This window comes from Hesperophylax consimilis, chromosome 24 (genome assembly GCF_061612785.1).
Source record: "Hesperophylax consimilis isolate HC1 chromosome 24, BYU_Hcon_1.0, whole genome shotgun sequence".
Taxonomy (NCBI): domain Eukaryota; kingdom Metazoa; phylum Arthropoda; class Insecta; order Trichoptera; family Limnephilidae; genus Hesperophylax; species Hesperophylax consimilis.
Window position 1 is genome coordinate 2,411,897 of NC_142859.1, and position 22,458 is coordinate 2,434,354.

Genomic DNA, 22,458 nt, shown 5'->3' on the forward strand with positions numbered 1-22,458 from the left:
GTGGGCCTTTTAGTCGGCGCGGCGCTTTCGTTAGGATCATATTGTTAGTTTCACTTATCTCTAACTTTTTCATTTCTGAGCACCCTTTTCGAATGAATAAAGCCATTCTGAGAAGGAAATACGTTTTTAAGATAGTTTCTCCGTTATTTATCGTTAAATTATATGGCCCTATAAAATGTAGTTTCGCTTTGAAAATGCGTGCAGAATAATCGTAAAAACATGCAGAAACCCCAAAGATTGTGCAATCTCTAACTAGAACACTGAAATAGCGATTTCATAAATTTTTAAGGAGAAACAATATAGTGTTTTGCATCAGTCGCCCAAAATTACAAGGCATTTCATAAAATCGACAGCTTCTTTGCCTAGCAAAACTAACTTTCAGTGTAACACATAATCCAAATAAATACTCATCATTAACTAGCTGTACCCCGCCACGCGTTACTATGGCTCAGTCTGTCTGTGCAGATAAAGATACAATACCGCGTGTTGCTTTAACGTCCAATGTTTAATACCTGCCACATGTGATATCTATATAATATATAACAATCGCGTATTCAAATGCAACTTTGTGTCAACATTTCAAAGAATTCGATGAATTACTTTCGGAGATATAAGATTTTGAATAAACGAACATTAACATTTTTATTTATAATAGATAGAACATAGATGATTCAAAAGAAATTTGGCCAGCCAACTCGTTATGTCCTCAGCATTTCACAAAAAAACCTTTTGACTCGTAGATTACCTTCATTTTTTTGATAATATTTTTCTTACTCCAGATAAACCTTTATATATTATTATTGATTTATGAACAGTTTGAACTATAATGAAATTATTTAATACCTTTTATCTTGTTCCCAAATCTCCATTGCCTATTTGCAGGACATAGATTCGTGTAGGCCTCTCCTCCCAGCATCAACACCAACAAAGGATTCGACTAGTCACGATCGTATTTTTTTATCCCACAGCCATCCCCTCGAATCTAACCCTTTCTCGGGGCCAATGAAGAATAATAATATCTAATGTAATAAATTATTACGTTACCTGCGTTTGGTTTTAGTTCTCAGGTAGGGGTACACCCTGGGATTGGATGCACCGAATGCATTCACCCCAAATCTAATTTGAAATAGGGCTAGAACCTGTTCCTGAAATGCTAGGAGCATAGTCATTATAATGCCTTTGGATTATAATCTTCTTCTACCTATACCTTTCCTGTGTATTCGTTTTAGGATCGTAGGTAACTAACTCTACATACAAAAAATTGGGATTTGAATATGGTCGGCACACAGCTTTGTTTTGGTATTTTTTTCGTCGATATATTACTTAGGTACCTAGACACTACTACGACTGGTTTTGATTTTAAATAGGTTGTTGTTCATTATCCATTTTGTAGTCTCGGTATTTTCTAATAGTAATGGGGGGCCAGGTTTATATCAAAAGGTAGTCGGATACAGATGTGAAATATTAACTCAAGGCGCTTCTTATAAGCCAGATTTTAGTTTGATTTTTATTTAAATAATCAAGTATAATGAATTTTGGTACGCACTGGAATTAAGGTTTTCTATTGTCTTGTCTCTTTATAAATATGACCATTTTAAGAGATTTTGTGTTTCGCTCTGAATCTTAATCAGTTTTAGTTCATAACGTACCTAGTCTATTCCAAGTTTTATGGCCTGATGCTCCGAAAATGCGATTTCCCAACTTAACTTTCCGATAGCTGATGACTCTGTTGATCCAAGTCGTGAATTGGTGTTTTCGGGAATGTCTTGTTCGCATAAAAAAGGCGGAGGCATTCTGTTAAATGATTTAAATACCATTGACCAATACATGAACTGGATTATTTAACAACAGTGAAGATTACACCTACGATGGTCTAACTCTAAAAATATATTGTGAATATTTGGTAAATTAAGATAAATGATAAATGCGCTGGTAATTCGTTTATTGGATTTCCACAAACGTGAATACTTTCTTTCTGTCGTTCGTTTCTCTCCCTAAAAGAATAACCGGTATCTTTGAAGTTTAAACTGAGCACACAGGTTCAAGTTTTGGCAAGTATTTCCAATTCTTCAATAGTATTTGTTCTATATTCAGTGAACATGATTTTACCATTTATCAACTCGACATAAGCATACAGTATCCCGTTTATCACGTCCCATTTGGTTGTGTTATCTTCCGAACACAACGTTTTATAATTCCTCCAACCTTGTCAAGGACATTATTGCATATTTGGTTTTTTTCTGCTCCCACTAAATCACTTGCTGAAATTAGTTTTTTAATTGTATTTTTTTCTTATTTTATGGAACAACTCTTCTGTATTGGATCATTCTTATAAAGCAGACTTACTGTTTTTTAGTATAATTCCCAGCCAAGAGAACCTTTTTGGACTACTCAATTTTGGTATTCGCCTTCTCACGTAAGCCAGACATGCTAGGAATGGGTCGGAATAGGTCTTGAATCTTGAAGACACCTGTGTTGAGAGAGGAAACACAACATCCATCAAATCATTACACCGCCGATCTAGTTCTTCTAAGCTTTGTATTTCCACCTGACGTCTATATTCTGAAGACAATCCATCCGTTGGGACAGGCGAATTTATCAAACAGACTTGCGGTTTTTTCAGATATATTATAGGCATTGATTGTAGGGGCTTCCGACCATGGGGCCAAGTCATAACCGCTAGATGGTTTTTGTCTAGCACGGCCATATTCGCAGCTAAGCATTTCTATGACGTTGAAGAGCTGAATAAACTAAGTATCTTTTATTTAATAAAATCGGTCATTTCCGATTTACGGGCGTATACATAGATGGCGATAGTCGACTAATCACCGATAATGTTGATAGAACCTTTATGATGTTAATATTGATGGGGTCAATTGTTGTGTAGGTACTATCAGTGGCATGCGAAAGAGCCTATGTCTATTACTTGTTTCTTGTAAATCTATAACTCGTTAATAATAGGTAAATAATTGGTTAATTCGTTTAACTTCTTTTTTTTCCTCTATATTCAGTCAACCCTTTCTAGTTTTATCAACGTAACAAAATACAATAGTGTCACCTATTGTATGTTCATTTGATGTTGTTGTCTTTAGTATTTTTAAACACTTACTTCTTCTACCTTTTTGTTATTGCTACTTCTGGTTTATATATCTTTCTTTTTAACCATTTCTCATTTTCTGTAACCTTTGTGTATGCTATATTTGTAATCTTCTCTGTAATAATAGTGTATACCTAACTGTTTTGTGGAGACCATGAAAAATAAATAAACAGCATGGTTTTTGTAAAAAATCACCCCACGTGAGCTGTAAATCCTTATTTTGTTTATTATTTGTTGTATTTCTAAGAATTGGTGTGTTTTCTGTTGTGTAGGACAACCAGCTCAAGGCGCTGGTGGATGAGCACAGGGAGCAATGGGACACCATAGCGTCTCACTTCACCGACAGATCGGACGTGCAGTGTCAACAGAGATGGACGAAAGTCGTCAACCCCGACCTGGTCAAAGGTCCTTGGACGAAAGAGGTCAGTAGGAAACAAACTCAAAAACACAAGTAGTTTGATTTATTGTTTTAAGCATTGAATAGTAAAACCTATTTGTGTACTAACCAAAACCAACCCAAGTAACTAACCATCACGCACATGGTTTGGAAGGCCACAAAACTCTAACCTAGCATGACCTAATTGCCTCACATATATGCTCTGGTGTTCCGACTCTGGGCAATCTTTACACGCCCCAACTCGAGTGTTTGAATCATTGGATCATGCATTATTGTTGGGAGGTCTCGTTAGATTGTCGATCCACTTGCGCCCTGGTAGATATTTAATCTGCATTCAGTCTTCTTTCATCCTGGCTCTGCCAGTTCCAAGCCTCGCTACCACACATCAGAGTTGGAGTTGGTATTAGTAATCCTATTGTGGAATACAAGCCTAACTTCATTAGACAACATTTTACTGGCGATTACTGCATTAAGACCATAATTTATTGAATTCCTTACATTTGCCCTTTTGTCAGTGGTGTCATCAACCCTCAAGCCTAAGTACACAAACTAGTCCAATTTTTTCAATGATTCACCATTTAGAAGCAGTATCCTACTTCATCTAATTTACTTTCGAAACGTTCTCACGAATTCATGGTTGTATATGGTCTGATGGTATTCTAGCTTAACATTATGAATGTTTCAGTCTCTATTGAGACTTTAGCATAACAACCAGAAGTCAATCTGCAGATGTGTTTCAAGTGCTTGGAATATTGAACTTGCAGGTTCTCGCGAGCTTTTACCATATTTACATCGTGTAATCCGACCCCGCCATTTAATTTCGCAAAGCAGGTTACCGCCAACATGAATGTGCATTTCATTTCTCAACGTGGTCCTGCCACTTAAACCAGACTATCGTGACCAAAACACTTACAGGAGAATAAAAACTCACTTTGAAAAGAATCTGATAAAACGCAGCTTTTTGCCGCATATCTAAAGTGAATAAGACGACGTTTATAGATTTAATGCCATTGGTTGGTTCACCATCTTCAAAATAGTGGTTTGAAAATTATTAGTATTATTTTAGATTATTATTTAATTAAATATTGCGACCAGGAACCTATCTTGGCCTTAATTTTCAACCTACAATTTTTTTAAGCCTAGAAAAAAATTGAGTATCAACTGTAAAATAAAAATGCTTTAAAGTTTTGAATATCCTACTTACAAAACTTTTTTCGGGTGTGGTTTTATTTCATTAAGTTTGTGCCCGATCTCCAAATAAAAAAAGTGCATTTTTGACAGTGTTTTTTTGGTGATTTGCTTAGATTTCCAAAGTATTTTAGGAACTATTTCGGCCTTAAATCGTCGTTTCGGTTGGCGAATGCACTCAATATAAAATATGTTGTCGGGAGACGAAAATACTTTGTCGAATTTAGAATTGTTGTCGCGGCGATTCTGTATTTGTATGCAAATCCACCATTGAGCCTTCCATTATAATAAACAGCTCCGGAGACGTCCTACAAATTTCAATTCAGGATCTGCGGCGTGGCCAATAGCAAATAAATGATTGTTTTAATGAATTTTGACCACGCTGATACACGGAGAACATAAGACACAACAGGAACGTGGCTTGCTTTGTGATTTAGTTCCTCGCTGACTCTCTCATTCATAACTTATGTAACAACGACTGTCTGATTTCCTGGACGGCTTGGAATCTCATTCAAGGATTTGATAAATCACTACAAGATGTCCGGCATTCTTTATGCCGAATGCAAATTCCTAACACCCACACCATTCCTGCCAGTTTGCACTCACTTATAACATGACACTATTTAATTTAGTCCTTTTTTGTTGATGAAACAACTAACACCCACTCTCTCGATGTGTAGATATGGCTATCAAACTACCACTGATAGCTCGGTCTAGTTCCTTTTCAGCTTGCTGCAAACATTTATGTGGCGATACAGAATAATCTGTGAAGTTATCCAATAAACCTCGCTTAGTTCAATTAGCCTGTAGATTTTATTGACCGTAAAATAGTTAATGAAAAGTGAAATTGAATAGCTTTATTCCACTGAAAGTGAAATGATGACCTACCACTTTATATCACTTCCCAGACGTACGTGTAGAGTGTAGACGAATAATTTACAAAGATGACGACTTTTTTGCATTAGATATTCGATAAAATCTTGCAAATTCCTTGTCACTATGGATGGTCATTGACTCAAGTTGATATTACATACCCGTATCTTAGCATTTTTTCTTTTCCATTAATGGTGCCAGTTTTTATTTATCCTGGTTACGTAATAAAATAACTTACGACATTAGCTTTTAATCCGGCCTCTGCGTAAAATTGTGTTAAGTGTTAATGAGATGAATCAATATGTGGTTTTAGAAGTATGAATGTAAATTATTCAACAAGTATGTGTGTGCCAGGACAGAAAAGTTTTCTATCCCCTCTTTTTTCGAGTATTTTAAGTATTCAAAATACCACAGGAAAAAGTTACGAGTATGTCGGTTTTTTTCGTTTGTGAATTCAATAAATTGTAATAATAATAATTATGATTTCATTAAAAATTTAAAAAAAATGAGTTCGCTTAATTGACCTTTTGGTTATAAAAATCATGCAACTATATCATCGATCATAAATCTAACACTAAATTCAGCGATCTGATACAATGGCCACCGTTCAAAAACAGTTGGCATTCAGCAAGGATCTCGCTTTGGCATCCATTTTATATTTTTTTTCATCCTAATAACTCTATTCGTCTCGTAAATTTATTCATTTATAGTCATTCGTGTCAAAAAATATATAATTAATTTCACCCATCTTCCATTATGTTGTGAATCTGACCTTGTTTGCAGCAATTTTACCTCGATTACGTTTATACACATTCAATTCACACCGTTGCATTAGTCGCGGCTAAAGATCTACCTAATCATATATGGTGTGTTTGTTTAATCCCACATCCGTTTTCGATTTCAATTGGCTTTGCGCGAAATTGTTCAGCTTGTGCTCTGTAAAAAATATGCACAGTATAATCTAATTCGGTTCAATAAATACATCCACAGTCCGGTATTTACCACTTCTTTCATTACTAATCAAACAATTCCAGCCTCACAAAAAACTTTGATTATAGGCGGCTTTTTTTGCCTTAAGGTGTTTCTAAAATGCGTGATTTTTCTTTCGTCATTATAATAATGGCCTTCATACCGCCGACCCTGAGTGAATATTCTTCTATCATTTTTTAATCATAATTTTTCGACCCTTAACCTCAGCAATTTACGATTTTGCTTCCACATTATCTCAGCGATGTGCTAAAGTCTTGAAATTGCTCCTAATTGCTCATACAATCGTCTCAACAGTCACACATATTTATCCTTACTCATCGTCCCGATTTCGTGAGAATTTTTAGTTCTTCACCCCAAAGTATTATTCTCAAATTATTTAAGCGTGGCCTTCGGCGTTTTATCTATGTATTTATCCATCAAAAGATCCATTATTGTGGAGTTTCATCTCATTTAGCGCCTTTTCTTTTTATTGCACTTTTATGAGTGTGATGTTTAAGAAACCTGTAATATTTTGTTTAAGCTGCCTAGGAATGTTGCGATTAAAGCGTAAATGTTTGAATGCCGACATTCCACAAGGATTTAATCATGGTCCAGATCAAAAATAAACTTTAATCTTCCGTTTGTCACAAAAAGGTAAAAGACAGTCGTTTTATCAACGTAGCCCAACAATCCAATTCCAAAGCCGAAATAGGCACGATTCAAGGAAATGTTGAAAACCTCCACGCGTTGTCCTTTGTCCCGGTTAGAAATAATTCATTACATAAAATAGAGAATTCTTTTCACATGCCACGTCCTATTGGTCTTTGTCGGTTTGCCTTCTTTTTTCACGCCTATATAACAAATACCTAGTATCCATTTAAAACCCAGTCTTGTTTCCCGTCGATATTAATTTTGATTCCATAATTTAAAAATAACTAGTCAATACCACATATTCACTTTTTTTAATTACTTCAATGTGCAATGTTCTGTAATCTATGTTAGTGCAATATTTCGCCTTTAATTCTAACATATCCTGTTAAATTAACGAATAATTATATTTTTTATGTCTTTTTTCTAAATGCTTTGGACTTTTGCATTATTAACCTGTGCTCTAACAGTTTTATTGCATTCTTTGCAGTTGAAAAATTCCACATAGTTCTTTCAAAGGACTTCCCAGAAACACTTTGCATAATTTTCCGGTGCTTTTTTGCTGTTCACTCTTGAACTTTGTGGTGCTTTTCTTTGCATAGGTTTTTAAACCGAATCACCACTCGATCTATACCTAACCCGTAAAGCGAGAAGCAGGAATAAGCATCTCGAGTATTCACATTAATTTTAAGTACCTTTAAAAAAATGTGAGTTATTTACTCTCCGTTTCATTTGACAGATACTCTTAAAATTTGCTTTGCCAGACGCCTTTTTTACACCATGGCAAAAACGTACATAATTTATAACAATAATGTTCGTCTTTTTGATAATTCTATTTTGTGATTAAAATGATTTTGAAATAATTCCACAAGATTTGGCAAGACGAAGACAAAGACTTTATTCTTTATCACTTCTTTCTCCATATATATAACAACACCGAATTTTATTTATTATTATTATTACCCATGGTTCAACATGCTTTTTTCCCAAAAACAAAGCATTTTTTCTGTCTTGACAATTTAGCTGTATATTTAAAATCCTCATAACTCACGCTGTATGTGACGTAGCGATGTGAAATTAGTTGCATTTACCTAAAAATTCAATTCTGAATAATCTGTGCAAATTTCACTACGCCAGAGCTCACCGTTCCAGAGTTTTTACCCGTACAAACAAAACAGAACGCACTTAATTAATTATCCTTTTTGTACAGAACGCCGGCAGCAACAGGATATTTAGTTTCGAATTTTTTTCTTTATCCCAACCGAACTTATTTGAAATGAGAGAATAACTAACATGTATCAGCTGGACCGGTCTGGGTAGGCAGTGACGTAAGGCCGACCTCCCGCCGCACACATAGGTCGTGTACATATTATTATTAGTTTTTTCTCTTTCGTTCAGCTGTGGAGGAGAGGATAAAAGGCATTCAATGAAGACGTGCCGATAATAAATTAACACCGGACATTCCTTGCATTTTTTTCGCCGCTCTGAACACAGCAAAGAACACATCGGTAGGTACCGGGTAGTTAGGCAGGTACTCGTTTGATGTTTTCATTCAATTTACATTGTGTTTAGGGCGATGTAAAAATATTAGCAAATAAATAATTAAGTCATTCAAATTAAGGCGATGCACTACGTCGTATAATATTTTAAATTGAGCCGCTATCAATAACAACCCTTACGTAGATGGCGATAAGGTTTAAATTCCCGCTTAACACCATCCGCCTGTTTTGATTTATGCAAGAAAAAAACATGGCCAAAAAGTGCCTTTTATTTGATTTTGTGGATGTTCAGGCATAAATATTTAATTTTTTTCCGATCATTTTATAAATAACTTAATTTGCCACATTATACAATAAAATCATAACCGAAAATGTGTTCGTAAGTAGGAGATTTTGAACTTTAAAGCAATTTTCATAGGTCTTATACATTATTTTTTTCTGGGCTTATAAAAAGACTTATCTAAAAAATACTCGATTATTTCAAAGGCCAAGATGTATTCTACTCGCAGTATTTAATTAAAGCATCTGAAACATTTCTAGGCGACCAAATTTTCAAACCAAAAACACATGATTTTGCATTACTACGTATGGTATCGCCTTACGAAAAAAACTACAAATTTGATATCATTTGTGACTATACTAATTTACAAATTTCCGGTAGTGGTCAACTATTGCTTGTTACTTATTCGCACTTATCTAGCGCATGCGTCGCACTATAGATATTCATTGAGTCATGAGAACGGGTCGCTTTTATTTCATTGTACTGCGACTCTTTCTTGTGTTCAACAGGTCGGCTATCCTACAACATGGGTCTATTCAAGGCTTCATTCCTACCTTTCCTCAAAATTTCAACTTTACTCCACTCAGCATCCCCAAAGATGACACTTTTAATTCTTTAAATTATTTTATGACAGATTAATCATCCAATTACTGTACAATATTATAATTCTGACACTTAAGGCGAAGCTTAATGCTAAATCACTGTTTTGGTTAATCTTTATAACGAATTGGTGTACATTATGAATACCAAAAAATATTCTTTAGATAAAATGAAAGTTTTCCTATCGTTTCGCTCGAGTAAAATACAAATAAAAAAATAAATACCTCAATAGAAAATATAAATGTAAAAATTATTTTATAAGCAATAATTATTAGCCTGAAACCCTCATCCACATTGAAAAATCTCCTGATAAAAGATACATGACGCCAACGGGACTTGAACCCGTGTCCTTTCGATTTCCAGACACGGGTTCAAGTCCCGTTGGCGTCATGTATCTTTTATCAGGAGATTTTTCAATGTGGATGAGTGTTTCAGGCTAATAATTATTGCTTATAAAATAATTGTTACCCTTTGTGCTATGCATAAAAAATCTTGTCTTAAACATTAGTTTACCAAAAAAATAATAATAATTGTAAAATACTAAAAACAACATTTTTCAATAGAAATGTATGAACGCGTAAAGGAAACAACTTACAGAAACAAAAATACAGTATTATAGCTAAGATTATCTGTGACAGTTTCACTTGATTAACTTTTTTGCTTTCTTACAAAATTATTTACAAAATAAATAAAAACCAGTTTTGTACTTGAAATCGAACGTTTCTAGACTCCGTTTGTCAAGCGATTTTTATGCCTATTAAGCTGCTGCCACACGCAAAGCTCACATCAACAGATAATATAAAGCACAATAGCGCTCGCCATACAATCCCATACAGACCCGACACACGTAAATAGATAACGTGCTATAAGTGTGGTTCTGAACTTCGCTAACCGAATTTATTTTACGTAACCGCTCCCGACGCGATATTTGAAAAGTTATGCGTCCCCCTCTCCGCCGTAAAAAGGAGAGGGGGTCATTTTAATTACGGAGCTACCAACTAAGTTCCGTGTTCCCTTTGACAGCCATGACATAAGCAGCCTAATAATGCATTTCTTATTTATTATGTTAGCTCATATCGTCATGTGTGCTAGTAAATTTAGAAACATAAAAAAAAACTTTATTTGGCAAACATACTTAACATATATTTAAAATATAAATATAATCAATATTTGAATTTGAAGTAAACAAATTTTCGCCCTTTCAAAATTAATCATATTTTTAACTCAGTATGTTTATATGGTAATATCATTCGGTTTTTTGATAAAGTTGGACGGCCTGATACCTACATAGAGAAGCTTCTAGTTTGTTCGTTTGTTGATTGTTTTCAATTGTTTTCCTGGGTAATCTGGTTTGCTCTCGTCAGCTCTCGTGCTCTCTTCTCGTTCCCTGCCCTGGTGTTGGTCCTTGCCGCCTTTGCCTTCGACATTTTAGGAAATCGACGTGAGCTTATTTTACAATAATTTATTATATGTCGCTTTCGTCGATCGGCGTGCGAACTGCGAATTTCCTGATTCGACGGAGAGGTTATGTCAGGTTATGTGAAAATGCGCTATTTACGCGCAGATTGTTTAAAATCTAAAAAGTTTATAAATAGCATTTATAATTATATAGTTGGCGGCATCATCATCTGAGGATGAGCTGTCCAACAGATCCAGCAATAGGCGACAAGTATCATCCATTTCGAAAACGTGCTCAAGCTGTCAGTAAGTAATGTTGTCACTTTGACAGATGAAATTATGTTCCTCGGCCGCTCTCGAATTCAACTGACCCCCTCTCCTACCATAGGAAGAAATATTTGATAGCGTCGTGTGTCGGTAGAAAAGATGTTGCGCTGTACATTAACTTTTGATGTGAGCTTTGCGTGTGGCAGCAGCTTAACCTACAATATAAAGTACACCAAGAATATACACATTTTTGGCTTGTAGCTTCCTCTTAACATTTGCGTAGCTAGCAGTCTACAGTGGATTGCTGGTACCTACTATGATGTACAGAAGTGAGGCATGGAACCGGCAGAGAAAGGATAAAAGTAGACTGAATGCTGTAGTAATGAGATCCCTGAGGCGTATGTGTGGTAAAACCGTGTATGCTCGTGTGAGAAATGCGGCGATCCGTAAAGAGTGCAAGGCTGATGTAAGCGTAATGAGTAAGATCAAGAAAGGGACGCTCAGATGGTTTTGGCATGTAGAGCGAATGAGCGAAGAAAGGAGTGTAAGGAGAATATACGATGCAAATGTGAATGGAAGCAGAAGTCGGGGACGCCCGAGGAAGACATGGCACGACCAAGTGAATCAGATACTTGAGTCGGGCGATGTCAAAAGTCAGAATAATAGAATAGTATTATGAGGCGATGTATGAATGTGAATGAGGCAAGGAGTGTGTGCCACGACCGAGTTGTTTGGCGGTCCGTCCTCTGCCTACCCTTGCGGGGAAACGGCATGGTGGTTAGTTAATTATACAAAAAAGTCTTTAGACCATTATTTAAAGATGTTATAAATACATCCACTGTATCAGAAATTTCATTCAACAGCACCACATCTCGTGTCATGCTATATTGTGCTAGAACATCTGTTCTGCCGTGTGGTATCTTGATACGATAAATCCTGATGGGTATTATCTCTCTAGGGGCCTCCTGTGTGGAGTTTATATGTATTTAAAAAAATAATCATATAAATCCTTCCGGAAGTATCCAAGTCATACATAATATTACATTTATTAATCGGTACATATTATCGACTTGATTTTTACAGATCTTATCTTTACACAGCAGTATCACAGCTGTCTAAGGATAAATACATAGTTACATATTATTATTATACAAACATTATCAAATTCAGGCGTATTTCGATTGCTTAATACGTAAATAATTCTACAAATTTAGCCCTATTTTTAACTTCTGTTGAAAGTGCCTCCATTTTAAAATAATAACCAGGTTATTTCGTTTATCGTAATTTCTCCTATTTCAAAACAGTCGTAGCTGATTTTTTTCAGAATTCTAACTATAATATTCTGTAATTAAATTTTCCCATTACCATTTGGTATTTTACTAACCTAACCTAAATAATAATATTTATTTTATTTTATTTTACTAACCTTACCTAACCTAACCTAACCTAACCTAACCTAACCTAATACAACCTGTAAAAATCAAAATAAAAATATCACACAATGTTTTAGTTAATCAATTTACTTTAGAAGCCCTGGAATTATTTTTGAGTTTTTTTACGTGTTCGAATTGGTTTTTCTGAAAAAAATTCTGCTTTGTTTCTGCAGCTGGTGCAAAAATGTTTTTTTTTTCAATATTATATAAAAAAAACGAATTTAATCGCGATTTCTTCTGATTTTTTTTATAAATATCAAATAATCAGAACATTTACTATTTAATTACATATGACACATGTTTCATATCACCAAAAATACAGATGTCTTATTATTTCTCACAGCTGTTTGATAGGTTTCAAGTTCGATGGTAAAATCATAAAAACGTGCGTCTTTCAAAATGGCGGTCGCGGTGACATGACAGAAGTTACAAACGATTTGATAACTTGGTCGCGTCATTCAATTGCACGTACTGATAGAAAGAATGCATTTAAGCAATATGATTATAATTATTTATTAATTTGAACTGTGTTAACCCTGCTTTGCGATTTCATCTGACACCGCTGGCCTTGAAAAGTAACGGCCAACGATTTTGCCGCCTTTTTCAGCTCATCATTATATTTTTTGTTGTTGTTATATTCGAATTTTAAGTTTGAAATTTGAATTTTTCTCCCATTTTGACACTTGAAACGAATGTTTGTTCTCAAGGTGTGATTTCTCAAGACCAATATTATTTACGAATCTCCATCAATCTTCTAGAGTTTTTTGAGAGATTATTATTGCCTGGCGAGTGGTCTAAAGTCTGTATAAAAACACTCGATGCATAGAGAGATTTAGTAACGAATAAATTTATGTCTTAGGATATTATATGTGATATCTTGTTGCTTCGAATTTTAATGAATTTCAATTGATGTTGCTTCAATATACCATGTACGTAATGTTGGGTAGGTACCTACTGGCATTCATACTTTTGTTGTGCTAATATTATGACTTCTAAATTAATTGTAAGTGAATAGGGTTGCCAGAACTTTAAAGTGTAATAAAATACAAAGAGAAAGAACTTAAAGTGAGGTTAGGTAACTTAAATAGAATAAAGAACAAAACTGGAGATGCCTTCCATACAAATTTGAATTGAAACAAATGTTCCATTTAGCCAAGCGCTCTGTCTCACTTGCACTCTCCTAACATCTCCATTTCATCCTCCATTTGAATTTCGTAAACATAGTTTTGTATTAAGGCGATGCACTACTTCGTGTAATATTTTAAATTGAGCCGCTATCAATAACAACCCTTACTTAGATGGCGATAAGGTTTAAATTCCCGCTTAACACCATCCGCCTGTTTTGATTTATGCAAGAAAAAAAAATGACCAAAAAGTGCCTTTTATTTTATTTTGTGGATGTTCAGCCATAAATATTTTTTTTTTTTCGATCATTTTATAAATATCTTAATTTGCCACATTACACAATAAAATCATAACCGAAAATGGGTTCGTAAGTAGGAGATTTAGAACTTTTAAGCAGTTTTCATAGGCCTTTACATTATTTTTTCTGGGCTTATAAAAAGACTTATCTAAAAAATACTCGATTATTTCAAAGGCCAAGATGTATTCTACTTGCAGTATTTAATTAAAGCATCTGAGTCATTTCTAGGCGACCAAATTTTCAAACCAAAAACACATGATTTTGTATTACTACGTATGGCATCGTCTTAAGGTTTCGTAGTAAGCGTTCAAAGATGGTTTGAAAGGGAGATATGTAAATACGAATGTTAGAGGGAGCACACTAATATTAACAAATGATGATAATTAAGCGAAAATTGTGAAAATATTTAATAAAACACGACTCACCAACCATTTTTATCTCTTAAGCATATTTTTCCGAGGTCCTACATACAGTTATCTAGCAAATAAAAAGATCTTATATAATTTCAATCCTGGTGACTTATCGGTCGTAGGAAATCTTAGTAATATTTTTATGTATGCATAAACCCCACAAAATCTACGTACCCCTCTGAAAATGACTTTATAATTAGTAATTTAGACTTACGGCATTGTGGTTGCATGGGTGCAATGTATTGTTAAATTTACGACTTTCTTTTTGGAATGGACGTGGTGATGGGTTAAGATTGGCCCGATGAATCTTTTCAATAAAACTAACCTGTTTATTTAATGTTTTCAGGAGGACGAGAAAGTCGTGGAGCTGGTCAACAAATATGGCCCCAAGAAATGGACACTGATAGCGCGCCACCTGCGTGGGCGGATAGGCAAGCAGTGCAGGGAAAGGTGGCACAACCACCTGAACCCCGGTATCAAGAAGTCCGCCTGGACCGACCAAGAGGACCGTCTCATCTACCAGGCGCACCGCCAGCTCGGCAATCAGTGGGCCAAAATTGCTAAGATGCTGCCTGGAAGGTACCTAATAATTACTAATAACCTACTTATCTCTTAACGTAAATGTAGTGATCCTACTCGTTTGTTGTGAATGGTTTGAAACAAGACTCTAAAAATCTCCCTGTTGCTAGAAGTGGGAGAGCAAACGTATGTACCACCGCTGTCTGTTGAATAAGTCTATTATCTCTAAGATATGACTGCTAGAGCCACAGTAAAAATATCAGTTCCAAAGTATAAATGTCAATTCTTTTCCTTTGTCAAAGTAAAAAAATGAATTTTTTCCCTTGCTTCAGGACGGACAACGCAATCAAGAACCACTGGAACTCCACAATGCGCCGCAAATACGAAAATGAAGAATCCACCTACTCAGTGGGACGGCGGAAAAACTCGCGGGCAGCCAAACCGGCCGCATACTCAAAGGCCAACACGTCCGCCAACAATGTGAATAACAACACCAGCAATAGTACAAACGAGACGTTGTTTGCGACTCAGCAACTGATTGAGTCCAGCGGCTATCTGATCGATTCGCCGTACAGTAATTGCTCCAACGACGCAGTGCAGGTTGCTGTCGCCAGCTCGGTGGAGCAATTGACTGAACTGGACGGGTTCAAGTTGCTAGGGAACGTGGATACCGATTACTCGCAGTTTCAGAATAACATTGGAATGGGTGCTAGCGCTAATCAATCTGTGAAAATCGCTTACAGTGATGTTAGTTTGTTGTGTTTTTGTTTTTTTAATTATTTATTAACTGTGCGGATAAAATGTAAGCCTTCTCAATTTTTCTCCCGAAAATTAAAGATACCATGAAAACGCAATTAATTGATGTGTGAACATTAAAAAAATTTAATATGCATCACTTCAAAATTGCTTTTCTGAATCACTATTGGTTACTTGCTGGTTTTTTCTGACTACTTTTTACACTCTTTTTTCTTATTGACCATTTGAAAAATATGGAAACATATTGTTTGACAATTTAGTGAATTTTTCAAAGCTCCATAGCTCATGATGGAAATAATCTTTCTATCTGAATATAGTTGTGTCGACCTTTGAATTTCAGATTCATAAATGTGCGCAAATTTCATGACGCCAGATCCAAACAAGCCAATATTCTCATTTCAATATTGAATATACAGATACCTATGTATTTGTTGTGTTTCTTACATCCTACAACCAGGGTCTCTTCAAGATATGGATTAACTACTCACTTTCCCTTTCAAAATTGTTAAAGTTTCCCATATTATGGTCTCTTAAAATAATTTACTTTTGAGGTTACGTTTTATCCGTACTATTTACTTATTTTTTGTGTTTTTAACCTTTACAACACCCACACAATTACCTAATTTAACCCTTACGTACTTGAAGGTAAAAATCACGTTTCACCCGAAGGGGGGTCACTAGGATCCCCCATGTATCGCGGAGCGATCATGTCTCGTAATACTTCTTTTGCACTTTGCAGTTACACTCAGATATTAGTTAATATATTTTTTAAACGTGTTAACCGGACAACGCCCATCTTCGCCCAGCTGTCAAAACATTGAGTAGTTAAAAATGGTAAAAGAGATTGTGTGTAACTCCAGTAAAATACACGTTATTTGTTAGTGATTCCGGAGGAGAGTAATTTCGTCAGAATTGTTTAGATATTATTTAAAATCAATAGTAACAGTATATTATTTAATATCAATAGTAACAGTATATTATTTAATATCAATAGTAATATTTTTTTATATGATTGACTACTGAATAGTTTTTCTAGAATTACCTAAATTATTATGTGATGCATGATGATATCGCACACAACTCTTGTTTGGAGGAAGTATTTTACCCCCATCTGGTGTGGGGGGGTTAAACTGTTAAAGGAAAGTAAGATTGTCGGGTATTGTAAATGTTAAACTTGTTTATGTGTTTGTGGGGAAAGAAGTTCTATTTAAATGCTGATTCCTGTTTTTCTGTATTCACACGTAATATAACTAAGTATTATGTGTAAAGATTAACCCAGGACACAGGATTTGTATAGTAAGACTGCCCCGATAACTGTGAATTAATTAGAGCAAAATATTATTGTTTTAATTTTTCATTGTTTTAAATTTTGTTTTTTGTGTTTAATTTTTTTTGTTCTTTTGTTTAATTGTTTTGTTTTTGTTTTTCGTCACTAAAGTGAATTCACTGCACTCATTTAAAAAAATTTGTTTGATTAACACTATAAATGTTTATGTTATTCATTCTACATTTTTGGGCTCATTCATTAATCGTTTGATGTTTGTCTAAATGTTTTAATGTTTTGAATGTACGTTGAATTATTGTCAGCTGTTTGCGCCTTGCCTCATTTTTTTGTATCTTGTACAATTTCTAACTTTTCTTGTTTTTTAACTTAAATTTGTAATGTGAATAATAAGTTTCATACATTTTAATCATAATGATTTCTCGTAAACACATATTAAAAATGTATGCATATCATATCAATTTAATTAGTGGAAAGATATAAGACAAACTAGGTTTTGAATTAACCCCTCCAGCATTATGGGGTCATTTATGACCGGGGGGAATATTTGATAAAAATAAATTTAACTTTTTTCTAGCGTGCGGAAGTACGTAATTTTTTTGACGATATAATTATTTTCCAGTTTATATTGGATGCCATTGATAAAATCCTAAAAATAGCCAAAATGAATAGTTCATTTTGTTTTTAATTTTTTAATAATTCATTTTCCGTCGTTATCGTAAGAATCGGTTTATATCAACATATATATGAATGAGATAAAAGTGAAGTTACAGTTTTCTTACAAATTCCCCAAACAAAAAGAATGTTTTTTTGAAATATTGAGTTCTCTCAATTTCTCTACGATTGGAGTAAAAATGTGGTTAAAGTTTTTGACAACATTTTTCACATTTCATATTAAAATTTTATCATTTTGAAATAGTAATGTTTATTTTAAATGCGTACACCGGAAAGATAATTTTATCTAGTTTCTAAAACATTATTTGTTTTTACGGAAAATTAAAAAATATGATGTAAATAGCGCATTTGAAATACACAGAAAACATTGCAAACTGAACAAATGTAAAGTACTGAAGGGTTAAACAATACATAAACACAAGATTAAATCACCCCCATGGCGCTTTACCTAGATTTTTAGCTTTTTCTAAATAGATGTGTTTTATTTGTCTTATAATGTCCTCAATACTGGTAACTTCAGACTATATGACCATTCAAAGAAAGAAAGAAGTTGTTTTTTCAATATTTTATATCATTATGGAGGGGTTCGTGCGCTCTTAAAATTGTGTTATAACATTTTTAATAAAAATAACTGTATTTATTCCTTCTCCAGGACTGGCCGATAGAATTCTATAGCAACGACCGTTCCAACAGTTGTCACAGCAACGCCTCTACTGAATCCGCCAATCGGTTAACTTCGTCGATTAGCATCATAAACCGATCGTTGTCGAGCAACCATTCGTTGTCAAACCACGGCAACGGTGGCCACAACAACAGTCACCAGTTGTCTGGTTCGAGCGGCAGTCAACAACAACAGCTGCAACAACCGATGACGAATCAGCAACAGACCACGAAGCAGTTCCTTCACTTCCGCGAGTTGTTGAGGAAACAGATTGACTCGGTTGACCAGGATAAGGCCAAGGAGAAGGTTGTTGTGCTGGAGAATGCGGGAAATTCTTCATTCAGGTCAGTTGAACAAGTTTTTATTTTTTTGAATTTTGCAATTATCAAGAAACTTGTTAAAAACCACAAGTAGACAATGTCAAACTTGATAATGTGACATTCTTATTTTTGTCTTTTTACTAACCTAGTAGAGGTATTATCCAAAGACAAAATGAGTGTACAAGGTAGAAACTGCAATTGCAGTGCTTCATACTTTATACAGATTCTTCAATACTGCAAATACAGGGGTCTGACCCCTGGAGGTTAAATTATTTATTTATTCGATAACTTTGATAACGTTGTTAACATTTAAAAATCAATAAATTATTGTGTTTATGATTACTGCTGTCATTAGTTTGAAAATTAATATTAATCAACTATTAGATCTGCCAGCTATTTCACCCGATGTTAGCATTTTCAAAATGTTACAATGTAGCATGTCCTCCCGGTTACATAATAGATTATTTTGATTTTGAAGTTTGGTTTGTAAATCTGATAATAATTTAAGAATAAGTAATTTATTTTAAATAAATGTATTTAAATATTTCTATTGTTTTTTGTAGCAGGTATTCAAACCTCATGAACATTCTGGAAGATGAAGATGACACCGATACCCCTGTGAAGTCGGATGCCCTGGTGCCTCATCCTAAGATCAAACAAGAAGTTGAGGAAAACAGACTTCCAGTCATATCTCCAAGTAAATATTTCTGTATTAAGCGCCCTCTAGCTGATATTTCACAAAAACAGTGTTCTACAAATAGAGATATCATCCCTTTTAACGCGGATGTTGCAAATTCATTGGGACGTTGCCACAACATAATATTGTATTGTCAAGCCAGATGCATATATCTGTTCCTGAATTCGCCTGTCGGAAGATTGACCAGCTATCTGAACACGGTAAACATAAAATTAGACACTTTCTTCGAAACCTATAACGAGTTAGTTAAGTTTTTAGCACCACATACTCACTGTATTAACCTTTTCAACGCGTTAATTTGCTCCGTTTTATCTATACCCGTACGCGGTACATATTTTCAAATATCTATGCACGCAATTAAATGTCAAATTATAGCATTCTGGCATGATTTATTGGACTATATAGACATAACAGATTATTCTCCACAATATGAAAACAAATCCTCGTGTGTCAACACTCTTAGATGTTTATAAATACAAAAACATAAAATTTCATACAAAGACGTACTGTATCTTTTGAATGTGGTCCCGCCATTCACTCGGCGTGTGTGTACTTAGGCCACTGCATTGATAGACACAAGTGGGACACCATGATCACTTATCATTTTTAGTTATGAAAAGTTGTGAATGACATACTAGTACTAAGGCCATCCGTTGACAAAAGTGTAAACTAAAGGACGAAAAGGCGCGAAGAGGCGCACTTGATTATCGATCTTTTTTTATGAAATACAATTTTATTTTTGAGAAATTCTTGTAGATGTCAGAATCGTGATAGTTCTACGAATGTCCAAGTGAGCAAGAAATACATTTATGACGAAAGAGCGCTGGAATATCAGCCGTCAAAGTTTCCGTATCAACTGTTGATACAGCCGCGTGTGAGTATAGACTTTTTGCCGTAACAACAGTTGATACGGCCGCGTGCAAAGAGTTAATGGTACTTTTGGGATGAATTAGATAAAGATATGTACTAATTATTATGTACTCAAATAAAATAGAGTTTCACGAAAACGCATACATTGTGTCAAAACGTGCCATATGCGATGGGATAGATTAAATTGAAAAGCTCAGCATTGTAAAGATTGACCACAAGTTTAGTACAGCAGTCTTTTGTGTCATACTCGCTATATATTATATTATTCAGACTCCTAATATGTTTGACCTCAAGTGTTTTATTCACTTGATGATGGCGTTTTTTCCTGGATGAATCTGACTACTTCCATCCACTTGCGTCATTTATTCATCAGACACTCCTCTCTTAGTCCATCTCCTGTATATATCCAAAACATCTAGGCATCCCTTTTTCATCTCACCAATCTTCTTCTCTCGATCTTTTCGTTCATAATTCTATCATACAAGGTTTTACCATGGACGTGCCCCGTAGATCTCATTTCCTCTGCATCCAGTCTACTTTCATCCTTCTGTCAATTCCATACCTCACCACTAAATATACATTAAAAACTCCAATATCCTGGTCATATCATTAGAAGTGACGAACACAAGGTTAGGCACGTAACTGATCATCCAGGGGAAAATTGATGAAAGATATAGCACAAGACTACATACATGACTGGTAGTTTGCAGGGTGCAGATTGCTCTGATGATAGCCAAACTCCAATAAAAGATGGAACCAGAAGAATAATTATTCTGCTGTGAACTTCTAACCTCACTTTCTTATTTGTGCCGACTCCCTACAGTGATGCAATTGTCTTGTTCGCAGTAAAATACGAGGAGAGAGAGGTGTTGCCTTCAATAGCCGTGTCCCCGGCCAAGAGTGGCTCCATGAGGAACAACTCTCCGCCGCCCATTCTCAGGAGGGCCAAGATGAAGAAGATCGGAGCAGGTTACGCCAGCTCTGCCAGCCACGCTTTGGTAACTTTACTGTCTTTTCAATTATACATCAACACTTCCGCTTTTATAATACTGATACGGGAATCATTTTATAGCCATACTGAGATGTAAAAAGGTCTTTAATTTTGTGTTTATATGTCATATATGATTTTTTTAAAGTGTTAATGATATCCAATACCTTTGAAAAAAAGTTTTTTTAATTATGTTTTGGATAATTTATACAATACAAATGTTCCATCCCAGCCTGGAGTACTCCTGTCCCAGTGCGGCTGTGACACCAGGGTACACTGTTTGGATGGAAAGGAGGTTGCATTTTAATCTTCTTTCTTCTTGCCTCTTCTTGCCAGACCTTGTCTTGTTCTGGGTCTTCTAGTCTCTTTGTGCTTTTTCTTGCTTTTCTTCTACTCTTCTAGCTTTTGCTGGCCTCTTATATACAAAATGTTTAACATTGTAATGTTGTTGTTTAGATGCTGAGTGACGATACCCCCAACAAACTATTCCTGAGCACCACCCCCATCAAGCAGCTCCCCTTCAGCCCCTCCCAGTTCTTCAACAGCCCTGGCTGCCTGCTGCACGCCTTCCAGTCCCCTGTGCAGGCCACCCCCGAGAGGCGCGGCTCTCCCAGGATCATCAGGGTAAGGGACTAATTAATTAACCATCGCTCCACCCCCATCCAGCAGCTCCACTTCAGCCCCACCCAGTTCTTCAACAGTCCAGGTTGCCTGCTGCATACCTTTTAGTCCCCTGTGCACTTATTTGATTGTGTTGCGAATAGCCGCCCGGTTTACATCATCAGGACAGATGTCTTCAGATGTTAAATCACATTGTGCCGTGATCTTACAACTATATCATTTATTTGAAACTATTTTTTATTTCAGGAAAGCGGCATCAGCCCCCTGCATACCCCCACCCCGGCCATGTGCGCTCCCAGTGGCTCGCAGTCCAACTCTCACATCACTCCGGTGGGAACCAGGAGGACTCTTCTACCGTACCGTTCTCCAAGGTTAGTGTGAAGCATTATCAATATTTCATTATTTGCTGACCATAAGTAGTGATAATAACAGTTTACAATAATACAAATAAAAAGTCCTATATTTGTCTATGTTTCTAAATATCCTCACTTGGATAATATTCATACTATTGCTACTTTTTGGTATAAGTTCATTGATAGTTGTCAGTTTGACGTTAACGCATTTGCTCAATGGTTAAGTTTTTATCT

General features: G+C 35.4%; 1 protein-coding gene across 5 annotated transcripts in view; it reads left to right on the forward strand.

Moving 5' to 3' along the window:
- The window catches only part of Myb (proto-oncogene like protein Myb), a 296,992-nt gene that overhangs the window by 258,793 nt on the left and 15,741 nt on the right, over positions 1–22,458 (forward strand). For 3 of the 5 annotated variants that reach the window (XM_089646482.1, XM_089646484.1, XM_089646485.1), the window contains 8 exons: positions 3,370–3,519; positions 14,829–15,061; positions 15,334–15,748; positions 18,367–18,719; positions 19,259–19,392; positions 21,109–21,260; positions 21,707–21,874; positions 22,118–22,242. In XM_089646482.1, coding sequence (XP_089502608.1) covers positions 3,370–3,519; positions 14,829–15,061; positions 15,334–15,748; positions 18,367–18,719; positions 19,259–19,392; positions 21,109–21,260; positions 21,707–21,874; positions 22,118–22,242 — 1,730 coding nt within the window. The remainder of the gene's footprint in view (positions 1–3,369; positions 3,520–14,828; positions 15,062–15,333; positions 15,749–18,366; positions 18,720–19,258; positions 19,393–21,108; positions 21,261–21,706; positions 21,875–22,117; positions 22,243–22,458) is intronic. The other 2 variants (XM_089646483.1, XM_089646486.1) reach the window with 2 other exon arrangements.